The following is a 20,637-nucleotide window of genomic DNA, read 5'->3' as shown; positions in this document are numbered from 1 at the left end:
CCCATTTTTTAAAGATGACAAAACATCGTGACCCAATTCACAATATCTAAACTATAAACTATATGATCTATAAACCGTGAAAAATGAAAACATGTTCCTGCCATTTCTACATCCCCTTATATATATCATCACATTTGCTGATTTATCTATTCAAGATAACAAGTTTGATTATTATGCTTTTTTTTTGGTTTTATGCATTATTGAAAACATATACAAATGTTAAATCCCTCTCATTAGTAAACCAAACAGAAAGTACGCCAGCCTTTCATAATGGATTCAATTATATTAAGGCATTAATTTGCCTTAATAATGTTGAATAAAAGCTGATGGAAATGATTTATTTGGCGACCCCAATAAAATCACCTGTGGGTTGCAACCTAGTCTTTGGGAATGACGGCGTTAAACAACAGTCTTTGCATTATAACGTTTTAAAATCTGATTATAAACTAATTTTCAACTGGATTTATGTTTTTTACCCAATTTTCACGGTTACTCAAGATAAATTCCCTTAATTCCCTGATAGTACTTTGCTGGTGGTACTTCAGGCCTGCTATATTTCAGGGTTATAAACAATACAGATGGACAGGCGTGTAATAAACCAACAGGATTCTGCTCTGGTTAAAGACACTTTACCTTAACACCCTCTAATTAGCTTTCAAAAGCACTTCATCCATATTTCATGAATGTAGTTAGAATGTAGTTAGTAAAAATATATATTTCAGCATTTGTCAAATACTAAAACTCTTTCTGTGGGCGTCTCAAAGTGGATTCTGGTGTGTAAACAAATAATAAATGAACATAGTAAAAACACAGTTGTAATTATACATACATATACATACATAATACTTTACAACTACAACTTAATGAGTATTTTTAAACACCTAATGTTCATCCCATGCTCATGTCCACCACCCAGAAGCCCACAGACCCACGGGGCATCTCACCGACCCGTATCTGGCAGAAAGCGTGAAGCCGTGTGTCATTTGCAGTGTGCAAAGAGACGGCTCCGGCTCCGGCTCCGGCCTCCGTGTGCTCATTCAGGAGCTGGATGCCTGCTCTTGGCTGCCCCGATCGGTCTGGGTCTCGCCCAGACATGCTCTCTCCGCTCACTTCACACGCTTTCTGCCAGATGATTTGTCCGTATCCGCGCCGTCGGAGCACATTCAAGTGGGCTTTGGAAAAAAAACGGTCCGTGCTGCCAGTCGAGATGCCAAGATGATCAGCGGTTCATCCAGCCGTATGTCTGTCTGTCACCCATTGCTCCCACCATATGTGGAGGCTCAGATGCTCCTCTATATGTGTCAGCTTGCGACTCTGCATGTGTGTGTGTGTGTGTGTGTGTGTGGCACTTTGCTTATGTAAGCTGTTTTTTATTTATTTATTCTCTATAGAGGAATACAACACCAGTATCCAGGAGAAGCTACCTCTCATCATTGGCTCGGCAGCTGCTGGCCTGGTCTTCCTCATCGCGGTGGTCGTCATCATCATCGTCTGTAACCGGTGAGTCATTCCTGTCCTGTAGTTTTTTTTTTTTAAACCAGCCATTGAGCCAATAAAGCCGACTCTTCTCCTTTGTTTAGTTGCTGTGCTTTTGTTCAGCACAGGCGTGCGAGGTCTGTTGGCTCGCACTTTTGTATTCTTGTTGACAATTTGCAGATTTCACCTGCGTGAATGTGCATATTTAAACGTTATACGATTGTTCTGGTCTGTGGCTGCGAGTCCATTTTCGATCCGTCTGCCGAGCTGCGTGCAAGTCCACTGAGAGCAGAGGAGCGAGTCGAATTCCTCGCATGTGTACTCATACTTGGCCAATAAAGCAGATCCTTATTAAAACCGTAAATGTGAGTCGAAGAGATGAAACCATCTGGTTTTCGAAGATATTTATTCGTAATAAATTCCAGTCTTTTTCAGCAGAAGAAATAATATATAAATGTCAACATTGCTAACATTAAAGTTCTGGGTGCTCCTGCTCAGCGGGTATCAAATGTGCGTCACTCTGCCAAGGTCAAGGTTTCAGATCCCACCGGGGCCACTCGTATTAGAAGCAGCGTAGCTCCTTCACAGGGTTCTGATTCACAGAGGAGATTGTGCTCCGCTTGTAAACTCCAGTATATTTGTTTCTTGCACAGTGACGCAGGTTGTGCACTGCATTGTGGGATCGTTTGGGAACATCGCCTGGGCAAAAGGAAAGTGTGATTGAGAGTTTTTGAGAGCCAGTCGGACAGTCAAGGAAATAAAAAAAAGGTTCTAATGCACTGCGATGGCCCGGTGACAGAAGTTAAACAGATATTTTAATATATCCTCGTCAGGCTGCTCGCCAGTTCAAGCTTAGCTGACAAATTGTGTGGAATACTATATTATTTTGGCGGTAGCGTTATTAAACTGTCCCACAATGCATCACACAAGCTACATAATCCCATCTAACTGAACATTGGTATGAATTTGTCAGACGTAACATTCATTTTGAAACAATTGATGTCTTTAACCAGCTGTTGTGCGCTGGAAAAGGAAAAGGCAGGTTTGTGTTGTGTGAGCTGGCTATCTTTTCCACACAAAAAATGCTTCCCCTGTCTCTCCATTTGATCCTTGTCGGTGTATCTTCAGTGCAGGTAGACCCGGGGGCTGTTTGATCTGTGCTCCTGCCCCTCCCTGCTCTCTCTTTTTGAACCGGAGCTAGAGTTTCTTTGTCTTTCCCCCAGGAGGCGTGGCTTCGACCGGGCTGATTCAGAGTACACCGACAAACTGCAGCACTACACCAGCGGCCACAGTGAGTAAAGCGCCGCTCCTCTCCGCCGGCCGGGCGCCTCCCCTCAGCATCACGCACACCTGTCTCCATAACTACCATCTCACACGGGCGTCTCCACGGCCGCCAGTCAGCCCTCGGCTGCCTCACACACCTGTCTCCATGGCTACCACCTTGCACGCTGGTGTCCTTGGCTACGGCCCAGCTCAGCGCCGCCCCCCTCCCCCACTTCCTCTCCTCCCCCCTACCCCCCCCTAATCCTGCCTGTTGTCTGGCTCTGCTCACTCGGAGCCTGGAGTTAACCACATCAAAAAACAATGTTCGAGTGTCTGTTCTGTGCATCATCACATTTCATAGTCAACTCCATCCATTGTGGTCGATATAGGTCAGTCGTCACTCCCGTTAACCGGCATTAGCATGCTAATGCCACATGAGTCATTTGCCATTGTTAAAAGAAAATTCAAAAGACTCGGGTGAATGAATGGAATTCCTCAATGATTCTCCGTCTTCTTTAGAGTACAGTAGCGACAGAGCTTCAATGACAATGATGCGGAAATTAATCTGGGAGAAAGTGAGGAGAAGTAATTTCACCGCGGCTCCGCCTAAAGATATTAAAGCTAATCCATCTGCCTCCTGCATGATTGGAAGAAAAAAACACGCAGATCCCACCTCAAAGTTTATGACCCCCCATCTTAATTTGTTTATTTGATTGCGTAATTACCACCATCATTTTTATGTTAATTCCCTTCTTAAGAAAAAGAAAGGTAACAGCTTTCCCAATAATATCCGATCCCGCTGTGCAAATTCTGGTGTTTCACAGCTATTAGCAGAAGCCACCGCGTCCCTGTGCACTTCCTGTCCTCACACCGGTCTCAGGTCTTCACCCTCATCGGGAGGCTGGTCTGTTGAACAGTGCTTCGGCTTGGGAGGAGATTTTAGGGGTTTTAGTAATGGAGTGGTGGGGGTTCTGCCTGGTCAGATCCTCTCCATCTGCTCATCTCTGCAGCACGTTTCTTCTGCGTTAGCGTGCCAGCTTTTTGAGACGGTGCACACGCTCTTCCAGCTCTGCAGCAGCATGTGTTTAGTATCCACCGAAATAGCCTCAGGCCTGATGTGGAGGTGAGAGCCGAATAATCGGATTTAAAACTCAGGACACTTAAGTCCCCGAACACTTAAAGGCCACCTTAAGCCAATTTACCTGGCATCAGGGCTTAGGAGAGCCAATTTATTTCTTGGAGTGGAGCTGAGCGTTGCTGATATAGGGTCCAGGATTCTCGCCTGAGTGTTAATGGCACTATGACTCACAGCAGATGATATATCTATATATATTAACGTGCCTTATCACGGCTAAGGAGACTGCAGGTGCCATGTCCTTGCTGGCTGAATAGCTACACACAGTAGCCACGAGGCACGAGACACAACCGCCATTTGTAACCACACCACCCACCTCCATCCCTCAACCTTCACCATCTGAATGTCACGCGAGAAAGTCACATAATTGTACAGCAACGTGCGAATGCAAGGTGAATGGATTGTTAATGTGGGCTGAATGCATCGCACTGTCAAGCAGGCGTGACCACAAAAATCAAATATTACAGACGCTCTTTCCTTTTTTCCAAGTGACTCCAGGAATGAAGATTTATATTGATCCGTTCACATATGAGGACCCCAACGAGGCTGTGAGGGAGTTTGCCAAGGAGATTGATATATCCTGTGTGAAGATTGAACAGGTCATCGGTGCAGGTAATGGAAAAATCTCTCTGAGACGTGGACGGAATATAACGCTGGAAAATAGCTCGGGTCTTAGTTGATTTCTAAATACAAATGGAGGAACAAAAACTGCTCATGTTACTCACTCATATCGCTTTGAGTTTAATAACACCGTTGCTTGTTCCCCCCCCTCCCCCCCACACTCCATGTCACCTCTTCACAGGAGAGTTCGGAGAGGTGTGCAGCGGTAACCTGAAGCTCCCGGGTAAAAGGGAGATGTTTGTGGCCATAAAAACCCTGAAGTCGGGCTACACTGAAAAGCAGAGGCGGGACTTCCTCAGCGAGGCCAGCATCATGGGCCAGTTCGACCATCCCAACATCATCCACCTGGAGGGCGTGGTCACCAAGAGCAGTCCCGTCATGATCATCACCGAGTTCATGGAGAACGGGTCGCTGGACTCCTTCCTCAGAGTGAGCAACCAGATTGAAGGATTATTTGCACCTATAACATATAACATATTGAAGAAAACAGCTTATTGCAATTTTATTTTAACCAATATCTGTGATTTCATTCGCAGTGGTCTACTAATAAGATATGATGAAGTAGAAATGTCAAACTCATTTTTTTTCAATAGAATCGGAAAATTCTTTCAAAGTGCAATTTTGATGTACAAAAGATGAATCATTCAGTCTGAGTAGCACTTAACTTTAGTAATGACAAACATGGACTCATATCCTCGTTGCACACAGACACACTATTGTGTGTGTATACACGTATTTGTCCAGTAATTTGACTCGGTTCATACACTCATACACAGTAATCCCACTTCAAGGAAACATTATTATTCACAGAGTCTTGTCAATCATGAGTTCCTCAGAGGTATTCTCGGTCCATGCAGTCATGCTTCTCTGTTAACATTTAGAGTCTGTCATCCCAGAGAATTGATTTATTTCCTGCTGTTCTCTATATATTTTTCATATCTTCTTCTTCGTTTGCTAGTTAGTCAAGGATTTATGATTCTCTTTGATGTTTCTCTTGTTTTTGCCCTGCATTGAAATGCACATTTTCGTCCACTGCCGTCTTTTGCAGCATTGTACGCGGAAACGCACACTTATTTTCCCCCTGACAAGAAATATGCAGAGCTCAGAAGTTCATAGGATTTTTAATTTTCAGAATCTAACCAGATATTACGGAGAAGCGGCGACGCTCCCCCGTTTACGACCCGCATAAATAATTAAAATACTTTAAAATGAGATGTCAGATGTTTAAAAATGAATCTGGCTATAAGATGAGATGTCACACGGCCTTTCACCATCCCTCTGGGGACGTTGGAGAAATAAATACTTTTTTTGTTCATATATTACTTTTTGCTATGCTTTCATGCTCACTAATTGCTCTCTTCGAATTTTTGGAAGGAGCCGAAAAGGGCCTCTGATTTCTGGAAATTGTGGATGTAGGCATGTAGGATCTCAGGCAAAATATATTTAGTTAAACTTGTAATGGGAACTCTCTACTTCATTTGACAGGGAGAGCACTGCATGCCAGTGTAAGTGCAGTGAGAAACGAGCCATTGGCTTCAAAAATAAATAAACGCATGCCACTTTATGCACCGTAGTACAATAGAAAGTTGTTGTTTTTTTGGCCACAGATGTAGTGTACAGTAAATTATGTATGCACTGAATAAGGACCATTAAATTGCATGTGAATTACTGACATTAAGGAATCAAACAGCATCATTAAATCGCCTGAAAACAGTCTCTACCTCTTTAAACGCTTTCCCCCCCAGTCTAATATCCACCGTGATAGTCAGCTTAAGCCCTCTGCTGCAAGCCGACATCAAACCCAGCGTCAGGAAGAAGACGTGCACGCTCCTGTCAGCACACTGTTCAGACTCGGTCTTTATTTGCATTCTGCCTCCGACCTCAGAGACACAAAGCATCAGCTCTTTTTGGAATTTGATCTTGCGGTGAAGGGTGTTTGTATATATGTAGATGTTTGCTAAGCACATTTGACAGCACATTGTATTCAAAACAACGGGGAACCTCTGCGGCATCTCACGGTGACATTTTATGACAACAATAGCTGACAGAGTCACAGCCTCTGAACATGGTTTGTGTCTTCTCTGAGGCGATTGGTGGGCGGTTGTTTAAAATGGTCACTGGCGTCTGAGCCGAGTTGCCGGCTGAAGGATTGTCTCCCCCGCTGCCTCCTGCAGAAAAACCTGCTGGGTACAAAGAGAATCGATCGATCGGAGCTGAACTTGCTATCTGGAACCAACTATAAGTCGTGAGCAATATAACTGCGGTTTCCAGCCCGTTTTCACTCAACAGAAGGAAGCAGTTGTATTGCCAAAATGGGAGCGGCTTCACCAAGCTGAGCAAAGTCCCTTCAGCTGGTTTACTTCTGTCTAAAGAAGGAGCGTGACCAATCACACACTTGCTTCATCATCACAATGGATGAAGCCCTTCAGTGAATGCACTCTCAGAGTCCCACCATTCAAACCTCGTGGCATAAAAAATATCCATCAAGTTTGGTGATTGATTTGAGGTTAAATTTGCACCGGCCCCATGCACATGTTTGGAACTAGTGGTCGACCCCCTTTTGAGCGATTTCAACATAGTTTTATACACGTGGATCAACATATTCATGAAACATATCCCGCTAGTTTTGTATTGATTGGACAAACAATTTCTGATTTATAGTCTGATTCGTGTTGTGCCACGTCATTTTTAATTTTTCCTCAGGCTTTTGTTTCATGATGATTAGCCAATGGTCGTATGACATGAATAACAATATATTTCTTAGGAAGCGCCTGCACATTATTTCCAGTCATTGGGCCAAGTTTCACGCCTTTAGCTCGTTCCAGCTCACGGGAATTTGAGCCGCTTCGGCACGCGAAAAATAACAACAAACCAACACACATGCAATGGCATTGAACCCCAACGAGAGTCCGTCTTTGAAACACAACATTATTCACATACAAATAAATCATGCAAGACGATTTCTTCACACAGCTCTACAAACTCCTGCTTATTCCATCCACTTAACTTGACCTCAAAGACTTCGGAGGGATCTTTCCAATTAAAATAAACGCAAACACAGCACACGCACTACTCTAGGTTGCAATACGTATTAGTGAGAACGGTTTCATGAATAATGCATTCTGCTTAATTGCGGTGTTACACGGGAAACAGCAGCTTGACGTGAGAAGAAGCATGCGCTCCGTTAATGAGCAGCAGAGTGTGAGAGAGAAAGAGGCCGTTCACGTGGATGGTCTCGAGTGGGGGGGGCGCTGCTCGCCATGCCTTTCCAATTCCCTCTCTGCATCCGTCCCCGAGCTCCGGGTGCCCCGTTTTCTGGAATCTTGTGTTCTCCCGGGCGTCGTGGTGGGTGGTGGGGAGCGTGCAGGTGTGCACAGTCGGAGGCACAGCTGCACCGGCGCTCCAGACGCTCCCCCGTGCACGGGGGTAAAGTTGTGAAGGGGGAACAGCTGTAGACAGCCAGCCAGACCCAGCTTAGTCCTGCCGAGGCCAGTTGAGCCCAACCCGAACCCGACTGTTGGCGTCCTGCTGGGCCCCTCCACAGAAACTAATACTACAAAGTAACTTTTTCGACATCAGCCCACACACAGGGTTGGGTTACAAGGAGACATGTCGAAAAGACACTATTGGAATTTGACAAAAAAAGGAGTCGAGTGGGAATCATTTTGCGTTTGTACCTTTTGTTAAAGCCGCTGTGTGAAATGTTTATATCATTGATTAAATTCACACGCCATATTTCTATTGTTGAGACAATATCCTGTGATGCTTGAAGGCCCTTTACACTATTGCAGGACTCTATAAAGTCCACCCTTTGTGTGTCTTTGCATTCACGTATTGTCAGGCGACCCATAAATTCCCGAAGCACCTCCTCCTTAAGAAAGCAAATAAAGGTCTAAAGGTAACCCAACATGTCTTGTCTTACAGCAAAACGACGGGCAGTTCACGGTGATCCAGCTCATCGGTATGCTGCGCGGCATCGCCTCGGGCATGAAGTACCTGGCCGACATGAACTACGTGCACCGCGACCTCGCTGCCCGAAACATCCTGGTCAACAGCAACCTCGTGTGCAAGGTGTCCGACTTCGGTCTCTCGCGTTTCCTGGAGGACGAATCGTCGGACCCCACCTACACGAGCGCTCTGGTAAGAAACACTCGAATGACCTCCTAAAATACGTTTGAAAGGCCCCGATTGAGAATCCCATTCATCCCGGCCTACACTCCCTATTGATACAAACATCGTTCTTCCCTTCCTCCTCCTCCTCCTCCTCCAGTATTTCATGTTCCACACTTCACTCCCAGAGGGTTTTTTGTTATGTCCTCCTCCCAGTTTGGGTTACCGTCGCCTTTGAGTTACTCTCTGTTTCCCTCTCCGGAGCCGGGACACTGCCACGGTCGGGTTTCGGTCTCGCCTTCCCGCTCTTGAGGTTGCGCCCTTTGTGTTCGCAGGGAGGGAAGATTCCTATCCGATGGACTGCACCCGAAGCCATCCAGTACAGGAAGTTCACCTCCGCTAGCGACGTGTGGAGCTACGGGATCGTCATGTGGGAGGTCATGTCGTACGGAGAGAGGCCTTACTGGGACATGACCAATCAAGACGTATGTATTTACCTAAAGTTGCTGTTAATCTTAAATCAAACCCCCTCCCCCTCTCCTCCCACAACATTTTTTTTTGAAGCAAGGCCTCACTGCACACATACATCATCTGCTGGCTGAGTTTCATTACAGCCTCAGACTCCTCAGAGAAACAGTTTTGTCATTGAATCTGCTTTCCCGCAGCTAAACAGCAGCTTTCACTCATGGTTTTTTATATGAAAATACCCCCACACTCACCACAGAGACATAATCAGATCATTTGAAATGCACGGCAGTGCTCAGTGGACAATTTCTGCTCTTGACTGGAGCCTCCATTTCCTATCTCCCTCTGGGTAGCGCAGGAGAGAGCAAATTATGGGGAGAGAGATAATGAAAATAGTTTCAAATTGAAAGTGAGAACACTAATGTGCTGAGAGGGACTGAGGACCTCAACGGTTATCTTATTAGCAGCTCCAGATAGTGTTTCTGCTCCATCGGGGTCCCCGTTTGGAGGTCTCATGAATGAGATTAATCCGAGTCTGAATGCAGCTCCTTTAATGGCCTCGGTAATGAGCAAGGGGATTGTGCGTCCTCCTCACAAGTGTCCTCCGGGTTGTTTCACTCTGTTAACCGCGCACCACCTCCGCGTGCCCCTCGACCAACAACATCACCGGCCCAAGCCAGACGGATTTTTAATGTGGCTTTGCAGAGAGAGAGAGAGAGAGAGCATTAAATACTTTGTGGAGGCCAGAAATGAGGTCACATCTGGCAGGAGTGTGAAGTTGGTGGAATAAGGTTTATGTTCTTAATGACCTAACTGGTGTTTAACAACTCCACACAGGGAGAACTAACGCGGTGATTTGTGCACAAATAGATGGAGTTATACATTTATATGTGTTTAAGTAATAACTTTAATTTAACAGTTTTGACTGTTCGGCGGTAACGCACAGTAATGACTAAAGCAGTTGTTTCTGCACACAGAGAGGAACAGATGCTCCATACGTTCATCAGAAGGCCGCTCACTTAAATGGAGGGGTATTATCCCAGAACTCAAATCACATCATGTTTATTATGTACCCATAACTTCTATTCAAGAAGAGAGGATGTTTATCAATTGGCCCGTTTGAGTGGTGGAAAGAAGCTCAGTACATTTATTCATACTGTATATGCGTATGTAGTTTGGGGTATTTCCATTTTATGTTTCTTTACACCTCTACTTGACTACATTTCTGACAGCTAGAGTAAGTTATGTTTCAGGTTAAGATTATAAAAACACTTTATTGTTAAAGATTAAACCAATGGTTCCCAGTTTATTGTTAAAGATTAAACCAAGGTTTCTACTTGAGGCCCCCTTGTCACATTTCAGATGTCTGTGAGTTGTTAGCAGTGCCACCCGCTAATCTTCTCAGATGCTTCCATTTTTATCAAGTAAAATGGATCAATATCACACACAAAAAACTAAAAATCAATAAAAAAAAGTTTTCTCTTCTTCCCTTCCACACAAATCATCTCACGACACCTCCGATTTATCTTGTGAACTGTATATAAAAGTAGTTTTAACAAGCTTCCACCTCAACCAGCTACAACAGCAAAATGCCACTTATGCATCAATTCATCACAGTTATCATTTTGTTGCAAACTCTTTTGCACCTTTTTTGACTGAATTAGTACTTTTACGGAAGTCCAGAACGAGTTATTCTTCGTACTCCCTCTCCTCTCCATCAATCCATCCACCTCTTTGTTGCGCCTCACAGCATAACCGAGAGAGATCTCTGTCTCCCCCTGCAGGTCATCAATGCCATAGAGCAGGACTACCGGCTGCCCCCCCCCATGGACTGTCCCAGCGCGCTGCACCAGCTCATGCTGGACTGCTGGCAAAAGGAACGCAACAACCGGCCCAAGTTCAGTCAGATCGTCAACAACCTGGACAAGATGATCCGCAACCCCAACACGCTGAAGGCCATGACCCCGCTATCTTCAGGGTGAGCGGCAGCGGGGTTTGTTTTATGCGATTCACTCGTGCCGCTCTTTGTCCGCCGGTCTCACGCGTAGCCATAACACATGGTGTCGAACGTGTGTTCTTCATTATCCGCCTTGCCCTGCCCTTCACTGTCTGTGTGCGAGATCTGCATGTGTGTTTTATCTGCAGGCCTCCCGCGAGACAGGCCTCTGGTTTTAGCATCGTTTCACAGTGATGTGGATAACATCTTGAACGATATAACGCATCTGATCTCCTCTCAACGTGAAGCCTTTCCTCTTCCTAACAGGAAATCCATTACTCCTGCCAAAGTGCCATCCGTGGCATGGTTGCCTTGGCTTTTTTTTTTTTTTTGTCTCTTGTTTCTCGTGGCGCCGAGTGGTTATGTAAATTAAAGCCTTTCGGTTTGATACATCAAATCCTTTCCACGAATGCTACAGGCGAAAACCTGGACCGAAGCAGTTGCGCGTTTTCTCGCAACAAAACATTTTTGAAGCGTTTCTGCTCTGGGTGTTAGTTTCCTTTGAGAGCGAGGGGTTTACTGATCTCCATTATCCCCCCGTCTGTACTTTCATTTGTGGTGGCGTGCGGGACCGAGAGCCAGATTTTCCACAGACACTGAAGAGATGTATTGGCTCCTTAAAGCCTATCACTTCATTTGGAAAATACACTTTATGAGGAATCAGTTTGGAAAATATTGGTTCACGGACAAGGCCAGTGGGATTCTCCGAGTTCTGCGCGTTTGAAAAATGTAATGTAATAATTCATGTTTGAATCACATGCAGGTGGTCCGGGCTGTCGGCTGCCATTTTGTATTAGCATTGTTCTTAATGGCTCCTGCTTGTGTGTCCCCCTCAGTGTTCACCTCCCTCTCCTGGACCGCAGCATCCCAGACTTCTCCAGCTTCAGCACTGTGGACGAGTGGCTGGACGCCATCAAGATGGGCCAATACAAAGACAATTTTTCCGGCGCTGACTATTCCACATTTGATGTGGTGTCCCAGATGACCATGGAGTAAGTGCTGATGACTCCTGCCGTTCTGGCTCCGATAGCTGTGAGGGGTTTTGCCGAGTCTCGTTTGTATCCCGAAAACTCTGAACGAGCACCAGACTCTGCCTCTGGCCCGCTGTAAAAAAAAAAAAAAAAGACGCTAGCTGCACTGCATGTAATTAGCAGATCGTAACGCTGCAGTTGCAAAGCTGAACAGCGGGCACAATAGCTCCAAGCCGTAACATCGCCCCCTTTATTCTCTGCCATGTGTTCAGCAGGCCTCTCTTTGACCTCGGTTTAAGGATGGAAAGGGAAACATCATAATCTGCAAAATGCGAGGAGAAAAATCCTCCTTTTACACACGAGATGTAATCTCGTTAAGAATGCCACCTGTAGAGAAAACAGATAAAAAAATAATTTCCTGTCTGTGGATGAAAGCGTCCCGAGCCAGAGATTAACCCGCGGAGATGTTGAGCTTCAATTCTGAGAACAAAACAGATTGTAATGTGTAATCCAATAAGCGTGATCACTGTTGAGATTCAGAATTCAGAGAATAATGAATAAGAAAGCTGATGCCACTGGCTTGATACAGAGGAGGAGAAGAAGTCGCTGTTTATTCTGACGGTTTGATGTTGCGTCTGCAATGCACTCGAGTCAATGAGATGTTGTGAATTTGTAATTCTTTGCAGTTGTTCTGGTCGTAGGAGATGGGAGGGGCTTAGCGTATGAGTCAGTAGTCAGAATAAAAACACTAAACTGGTTATCCAGACATTTTTCAGTGATTATAAAAGCCTCCTGGCCTCAAAGATGGATGAACGCGCAGCTGTTTCCTGCCCGTTACTTTGCTGTCATCTCCATTATTCAGCTGTTCTCCGCTAGCCTTCTCGTCCTGCCCTCCTGTTGCGATATGATGTTGTTGATAGATAGAATGCATAGATGCTGTACAGTAGATATATTCGGCGGGGGTGTTTATAGCCTGTGGTAACACGACCCTGACATCTGTCTCCCCTCACAGCGACATCCTCAGGGTCGGTGTGACGCTAGCGGGCCATCAAAAGAAGATCCTCAACAGCGTCCAGATGATGCGGGCACAGATGAACCAGATCCAGTCGGTGGAGGTCTGATCCTCCCGAGCGGAGCAGAGGAGGGGGGGCGGGGGTGGGGGGAGGTGGTCGGGATGCAGGGCTCTGGCTGCGGAGGATGGAGTGGATGTTTTTAGTTTTTTTTTCCTGCGTTACAGTGCATCTGGTCTTCCCAACAGACTACCGTTCACCCCCCCGTTCCCCTCTGTCCTCTTGTCCACTCTCTGCATCTGTGGGATCAGCTGTAAGAGAGTTGTGGAAACTAAAGTCCAAGCGATGAAGCTTCAGAGAGACACAGCCGACCCCTCTATGGAGCCAGAAACATGGGAAGTGACCAGCAACACTTTTTTTTTTTTTTTTCAATCTTCCACCAATTTTTATTTGACGTTGAACTTTTTTGTTTTTTGTTTTGGGGTTTGTTTCTTCTGATAACTTTGTAAAGAATTTTTTAAAGGAAAAAAAAAAACGAAAACTGAGGAAAGGCAAGGAGTTTATCTAAATTTATAGATGATATAAGCTTGTACACTAGACGAACTGAGTAGGAAAGCTACCCTTTAAAAGGGCAAAAAACAAAACATAAAAAAAAAACAAGGAAGAGTTGGGGAGACGAGGCCAACCTCAACAAAAGTGTGGATATCGTATTTTGCATCTTTTTAATTTTGGACATCGTGAGGAAACGGTGCTCTGAAAGGCCAACCAGACAGGAGCGAGAGACGCTGCACTCCCAAGAAAAGAGATCGGAAAAAAATACATGAAATGGACAACATTTGACATAGACTGATGTCAAGAACACATTCATCCAGACTGACAATTCACACAGTGAAATCAACACTCAAGAAAAAGAAAAAAGAAGTTTTTTTTTTCCTCATTGCAAGTAATTTTCTATATTGTGTGAAATTTTGTGATGAAGAATTCCGTCTCACCATGCTTCCTCTCACTATAGACGAAATGACAAGTTTGTTTTTTATTTTGTATTTCTTCTTCCACAAGTGAAGTATTCACAGCCTGCCAAATATAACTCCTCCCCCTTTCCGCATCGGTCCTGTGTACTGTACATATCAGATGCATCGCAACGTGACCCAGAAAGCAGAAGAACTCACAGTGAGAGATTTAAGTTGTTTTCGACATCGCGTTCTTTCCTTTCTTTTGTGAAAATCCAAAATCGAAAAAAATAGCTTGCGGAGAAAGGGAGGAAAAAAAAACAAAACAAAACAAAACAAACAACGTCCTACACAGATTCACACGAAAAGAAACAGGTTCTACTGTTTACATCAGAGTCCACACACATACAGTACGTCCCGTTATAGCATCCTCCTTCATCTCCGACGCCGTCTGTGCACACGTGCACGTGTCGCACGCACGCACACACACACACACACACACACACACACACACACACACGCGCACAAGGAAGCGGTGGCTCCCGAAGCGCCGGGGCTGGTGTTTGATAGCATGCTGAGTGAGTGGTTAATTTCACAGTGCTTTGATTTGCTGCAGCTACTAGAACTCTGTTTGGTAAGAGCTTGGATTTGACACACTTTACAGAGTATAATGTGGCTGCATTATATTCCCGTGTTCCTTCTTCTTCTTCTTCTTCTTCTTCTTCTGCTTCTTCTTCTGCCAGTTTTTCCTTTTGAAAAAAGACATTTTTACGTTCAAAGTATTAAAGTTTTGATACCACACGCGGTCATGAGTAGACTTTACAATCAGGCGTTTGTTGAATTGAAAAAAAAAAACGAAAAAATGCAACGTGTTATATTTTTGCAATTTCTGTATGGGTATTATTGAGTTGTTATTATTACTTTTTAGGTTTTTCTTTTCTTTTTTTTTCTGCACTGAGTCTATTGTTCGACTCCAACAAACACTCTGGATCTTCCATCAATGCTTATACATTTATTACGAAACATGAATCATGTTGGTGCACAAAACCGTGTAGATAAACAGCGTTTCCCTGTGACTGGTTTTGATTTCATTTTACAGACAGTATAACTCATGTACTGTATGTCCCGCCCCCGTCGTCATCTGTAGCCTGCCGTAAAGGGTTGTGCAGGATGGGTGGTGGTGGGGGGGGGCGGGTTAAAGATGCAGTTTGTTGCAATGCCGTGATTCCCTGGAGACAGTGAAGCAGGCGTGGGTTTGTGTACACAGCCATTAAATGATATCAGCAGAGCAGAGGTCCTACTGGGCTCCGCTCCGAGTCCTGACAGCCAGACATGGACGTCCAGCTGTGAGCTATCGGTCAGATGTGTCCGGTCACAGCGGGGCGGCCGCTCCCCCGATCACAGCCGCTCTGTCCAGGCACTGATTCTTACTCTCCCTCTCTTTCCCTCTCTCTCTCTCTCTCCCCTTGATCACATTAATGCCTGTCGGCCACCTGTCTGCCTCTCCCACTGATCTCCTCACAGCCGGCTTTCAGCAGTTGTCTGGTTTTGTCTCTGCGACTTTATAAGCAGCAGGCGAACTGACAGTCGTCGGTAGGGGCAGTTTGTGTCTTGTCTTGTCCTGATGCTGCGTGCCACTGAAGCATGTGAAAAAGGGGGGAGGAAAAAAGAAAGAGTGGACAATGCCTTCATGTTCGCTTGAACCAAAATCCTCAGACTTGATCTGAGGTTTTGTGGCGTCTCTTGACGGCTTTAGCTCCAAAGCCCCGGTTGTCGAGCTACCTGTCATCTTCCCCCGGCTCTCCAGACAATTCAAGGACACGAGTGGAGGGATTTCCCCACACAACCCTCTCCTTGGTTATTTCCATCCCGAATGGCGACACACGAGAACGAATATCCTCCTGGAAGCTTTTCTAAAACGTGAAACTGGGAAGAGGACGACTCGCGAGCCGTTAGTCATCGAGTGAGGAGTGACGGCGTGACCTAAATGCCACTGATGCCAACACGCAGTTTTGCTTCATAAAACCCAGCCTCAGACCGTCTTCCTTTTTCCATTAGCTCAATACCCCAACAGCTCATCAGTTTCATTCCGTGAGGCTGAGGCTGCACGTCTTCTCACGGTACGGCACATACTGATGTTGTTGAAGGAATGAATCTAAAGTCCACACCAGGCTGCCGGGTTCCTGCTCCGGCCCCATTAAAGCTCATTCGGATGCTTGTCCACGGACGCTGCCAGGACTTTGAGTTATTAATCAAGCAATTATCCTTGAAATTTGCTTCAAGGAACTACTTTAAAACAGGGCGGGCATGCTTATTGCTAGACATAAAAAATAAATAGTGCTGAAGTTGACTTTATGTTGCATATACTGTCAGTATTTTCTTGCCGCCGAGAGGACACGTTTTGTTGAGCTCCTTCTGAAGGGTGAGCTCGTTGTTTTTTTTCGTTTTTATCCGAAGGAGTTTTTAAGAGAACCTTTTTGATTGAATGTGGAGTGTTTGAAAGCACTGCATTACGTATTTATCTTATTATTTTTGATGGCTCCAAAAAAAACCAAGAGAAGAGACATTGTTGAAGTTCAGGCTGAGCAACGGTAGCGGGAGAAGTAATCACACTTGTTTTTCCATCAGGAGAAATAAAAAGCCCCGATGTCCAAATTATACGCGATTGAAAAATGTATAGAACCCAAGTTACTATAATTTGGTTCAGTTTACATGGAGGGCATAATTCAAAAAGAAATTGTGATGTTTCTTTTATCAGAATCCATGTTTAATTCAAGTTAAATTATTGTCCATTGCTGTAAATCACAGTAAGGAACTGAACATTGGATCACTGGGAAATGTTAAACCCGCTGTGTAGATACAGACAGGTGTCTGTGCCCTTTACGTTGCATTCACTCGCTCATTTCCCCTTCATAGCAGTTGGTTTTCTCCTGCTCACTTTCCAGAAACAATATGTATTATTTAACGAGTGTTATTGTACATTTTTTATAAAGCACCAAAAATCTTGCCATCCACACATGCTGACTCCAGCTACTCTAGTTTTAAAAAGAAGAAGGTTTTTTTTTTAGTTTTTCCCTCTGGAAACTGCAGGAGACGCCGTGTGGTCGTGACGCTCGTGAGGGTTTCACTGCAACTTTCAGCAAAATATACTGAACTCTCTCCTCTTACATCTGTGAAGCAAAGTGAAAACCACTCAGTCCTGCCCCATCACCGTGTGCCAAATGATTTTTTGACGGGCTGAGAAAGAAAAAAAAGCGTTAAGTCTCAGCGTTACTGTTACCCGACCGTGTGCGTAAACACGAGCCGCGCCAGGCTGTGCCCACTCGGGTCGCTGGTTTGAGCGCCGCCCGGGCAGAGCGAGAGGGCCGCCTCCTGTTGTGGCAGGCCAGAAAATGGCTCCCTTTTTATTTTATTTTTTCTATTTTTTTATTTTTTTTAAATGGGTGCAGCACAAAGTGCCAGAGCGCCCTCTGCTGCATTGGTGGTCGGATGTAGCTCGCTGGGTTGATACCTTCAGGTGCAGACAGAGAGAGAGAGAGAGAGAGAGAGAGTCTGTGAATGCTGCAGCAGGCAGAGCTCCAGCGTTCTGCTGATGGACGAACGCTGGCTGCTGCTCAGAACAAGCCCGTCTTTCCCTCTGTTGGAGAACCCTCCGGCCCCCCCCCCCCCCTAACATGACCCTGTGTTCCCCTCCCCTCCCCTTCCTCCCTCCCCCTCCTCTCCCACTACCACTCTGGCTGTTGGCAGTCCAGGCCGGGGATCTCCACGTGCTCCCCGGGCCTCTCAAGCCCACGTTGTAAACCAGTGCCGGTTCAGACCACTGTGACTGATGTGGGAGATCCTGTATTTCTGTATAAATGTATATTGACTGTAACCCTGTGAATGATGTAACAATTTCATTATTTGTAATATTGTCATTGGTTTATTTTCTAAAAATGGAAAGCCCAACTTGACTCTCCTCAATAAAAAATAAGATCTGTTATTAAACAGTGATGAGTAGTCGGTTTATTTGTTGTTAATTTAAACTATAAAATGATGTTTGTTTGTTTTTTTACTTTATTGTTTTATGATAGTGCAGTGCTATTGACACAACTGGTGACTAATGTTTATTCTTAAATTTTTTTTAAGCATTAAACCAAAACATATCTACAACACAGTTTAATACCAAGCAATGGGGACTATTAATAAATACTGTTAATAACATATTTTATAATTTAATTTGATAATAATGTTGATGAAAATGTATCATTATTTTTTAGTAATGCAAAAACTGCATATTTTTTTAAATTGTGCTAAGTGTTGATGGTTTTAATATTTTAATGCAAAAATATTTAGAATTTCATGTTTGTAAAAATTGCCTTTTAAATGTGCAGTTATTACAAAACAGAATGATCAACATTACTGACATTACTTTGTTGATCTGTAAACTAGAAATCACACGGCTAATGTCTGAGAGCATCCAAGCTAGCTGGTTAGCCTGAGCTAAGGTTTTAACCAAATTAGCACAATTTGTTGTTTTTTGCCGAGTTATTATCTGTAAAAGTACTTTTTGATGAACCGGCATCTTCGTACAAAACGAATTATATATAATAACTCAACGTTAATGAGGCAGAATCAAATCAAGACGGAAAGAAACAACAGCTAAGCTCCTTCTGAAGCTAACAGGCCACGGACAGAAGCTGAGGTTTTAGATTTTACATAATTAAATGTATTAAATTGTCTTATTGATATTGATATGTTTTCTAATAGAGAGACAAACACACTGCATGAGAGATTTAATTCCCATGAACTACATGCTGTAAATAATAAAAAAAAAATATTTTTTATAATTGCAATAGACAAGAAAGCTGACAGGACACATTTTGGTTCTTGATACATTGTACTTTGTGTTTTCTGAGGATTATAAAGGAGGAGTGAGGTATGTGTTTTTTAAGATAGTATTTTTGGTGTAAAATAATAATATGCCTTCAGTGTTTCTGAATGAAAGTTACTTTACTTTGACGACCTGGAAACTTTAAACTCTTTAAAGTTAAGAGTTACGATAACGACTCAAGAAACAATCCAACTTCTCTGAAAGTAAAAATTTAAATAATAGTGACCAATACTGCAGCTCTCTGACCTTTACACCAAAAAACACCAGAGTTTTGACTCACATTCTGGTGCCACAAGCAGGCTCAGGCTCGCGTTAAATAATTTCTCGATCAGATTTAATTGGATAAATTGTTGGACTTAGCAAAGAGCAGCGCGGACAACGTGTTAGCCTCTGAGCGAGCGTCACTTCTCTCAGTGTATCCGCGCCGCCAGACTTCTGCACATTGTTCTGCGGTTTAATGTCAGAAGTGATTTCACCAACAGAGCCACTTTCTTGAGTAGAGGTCAGACTCCCCTCACCTTGCTCGGCGAGTTTGAAACCTCATTAGCGGCTAACGCGTGAAAGGCTGGAGACCTCGGCCTGACCCGGCGGAGAGCGGCGCGTGTTAAAAGGTTTAGCCCGTGAATCTGGAGTGGAGGCGCTTTAGGAGTTCAATGGAGGAAGGAAGGGTGGGAGGCTGGCACGCCAAAACCTTTTCTAACTTTCAGTCCCGACCACCCGTAAGGTCATCCACCTTCTTACACCTTGATGACTCGGTGTGGGGGAGGGGGAGGGAGGGGCGCATGGGAACCAACATGGAGAGGCTCGTCATCTGAGCTCCGAGGGTCATAATGTGGCTCTGGAGGGGGGAGAGATTACAGAGTGTCATGTGACTGATTCAATGTCAAACAGTGGCAATATTTTCAGTAAAAGGCCCAGAACTTCACGTGTGATGAACGGTGGGTTCGAGTTGCATGAAGGGGGACAAAGACCGTGTTTGTCGTGGTTTGAGTGGCGGAGGATTAGAGGGGTCTCCGCTGCACACGGCCCATGATTCATAGCGCCGGCCCTGCGCTGCGCCTCCTCTGAGCCGGGAGAGTGGAAACAAACACGCCGTGGAGTTTTGATCCAACTCTTTGGTTTGAAGATACGTCCGTGATTGGAGCGTCCGGGCAGCCTGCGGCGCTTTTTTATTTCTATTTCTTTTTGATTAAAGTGCTTTAGAAGCTGATGCGGATACCAACTAATAAAAATACTCATTTGCGTCAGTGTCAGAACCGATGTAATTACTAAGTTCTCACCACACAATAAACGCCGGCTGGCTTTGTTTACGGTTGAATAAAAGGGACGCCGTTTCCTTTCAAGCATGTCATCAGCGTGCAATTTGTGTTTTGCCACCTAGACATACACTTTGAAAAGTGTTTTTATTCAACAGTTTTAGTATTATGTTTTTTTTTTTTACAGTGTGCAAATAGAGCCGGCAGTCAAACATGATTAAAGGCCTTAAATTTGCAAAATGTCTTTTGTATTTATGAGACAAAGAAAGAATGTCCACCCATCACCTATGAAGAATTTACTAATGCTTTAAAGCAAAATGGACAAAACACAGCAACTATTTTGGGAATGCCTTAGCAACGCTGCCAGCGTACCGTTTGATGTGAGATGGCAGTAATTGGCGGTAAACCAACGACTCCGTTTATCGTCAGTCGTACCTCTTCTGAAAAGCGGCTGCAGAGCATCTGGACCAAAACAACTCAAAAATGAGTAATTCAATAATAAAGAGTTATG

At 44.5% G+C, this 20,637-nt stretch overlaps 1 protein-coding gene across 2 annotated transcripts in view; it reads left to right on the top strand.

Annotated features, from left to right (window-relative positions):
• ephb2b (eph receptor B2b) overlaps positions 1 to 13,158 on the top strand; it is a gene marked incomplete at both ends in the record, with an annotated part of 113,825 nt that extends 100,667 nt beyond the window's left edge. The window contains 9 exons of one of the 2 annotated variants that reach the window (XM_079218086.1): positions 1,392 to 1,500; positions 2,700 to 2,767; positions 4,364 to 4,486; positions 4,677 to 4,924; positions 8,420 to 8,635; positions 8,941 to 9,090; positions 10,855 to 11,048; positions 11,903 to 12,058; positions 13,050 to 13,158. In XM_079218086.1, the coding sequence (XP_079074212.1) occupies positions 1,392 to 1,500; positions 2,700 to 2,767; positions 4,364 to 4,486; positions 4,677 to 4,924; positions 8,420 to 8,635; positions 8,941 to 9,090; positions 10,855 to 11,048; positions 11,903 to 12,058; positions 13,050 to 13,158 (1,373 nt within the window). The remainder of the gene's footprint in view (positions 1 to 1,391; positions 1,501 to 2,699; positions 2,768 to 4,363; positions 4,487 to 4,676; positions 4,925 to 8,419; positions 8,636 to 8,940; positions 9,091 to 10,854; positions 11,049 to 11,902; positions 12,059 to 13,049) is intronic. The other variant, XM_079218085.1, reaches the window with a different exon arrangement.
• Positions 13,159 to 20,637: the final 7,479 nt, after the last annotated feature.

This window comes from Taurulus bubalis (genome assembly GCF_910589615.1).
Source record: "Taurulus bubalis genome assembly, chromosome: 5".
In the NCBI taxonomy this organism is placed as follows: Eukaryota; Metazoa; Chordata; class Actinopteri; order Perciformes; family Cottidae; genus Taurulus; species Taurulus bubalis.
This window is presented reverse-complemented; position numbering and strand designations above follow the sequence as displayed.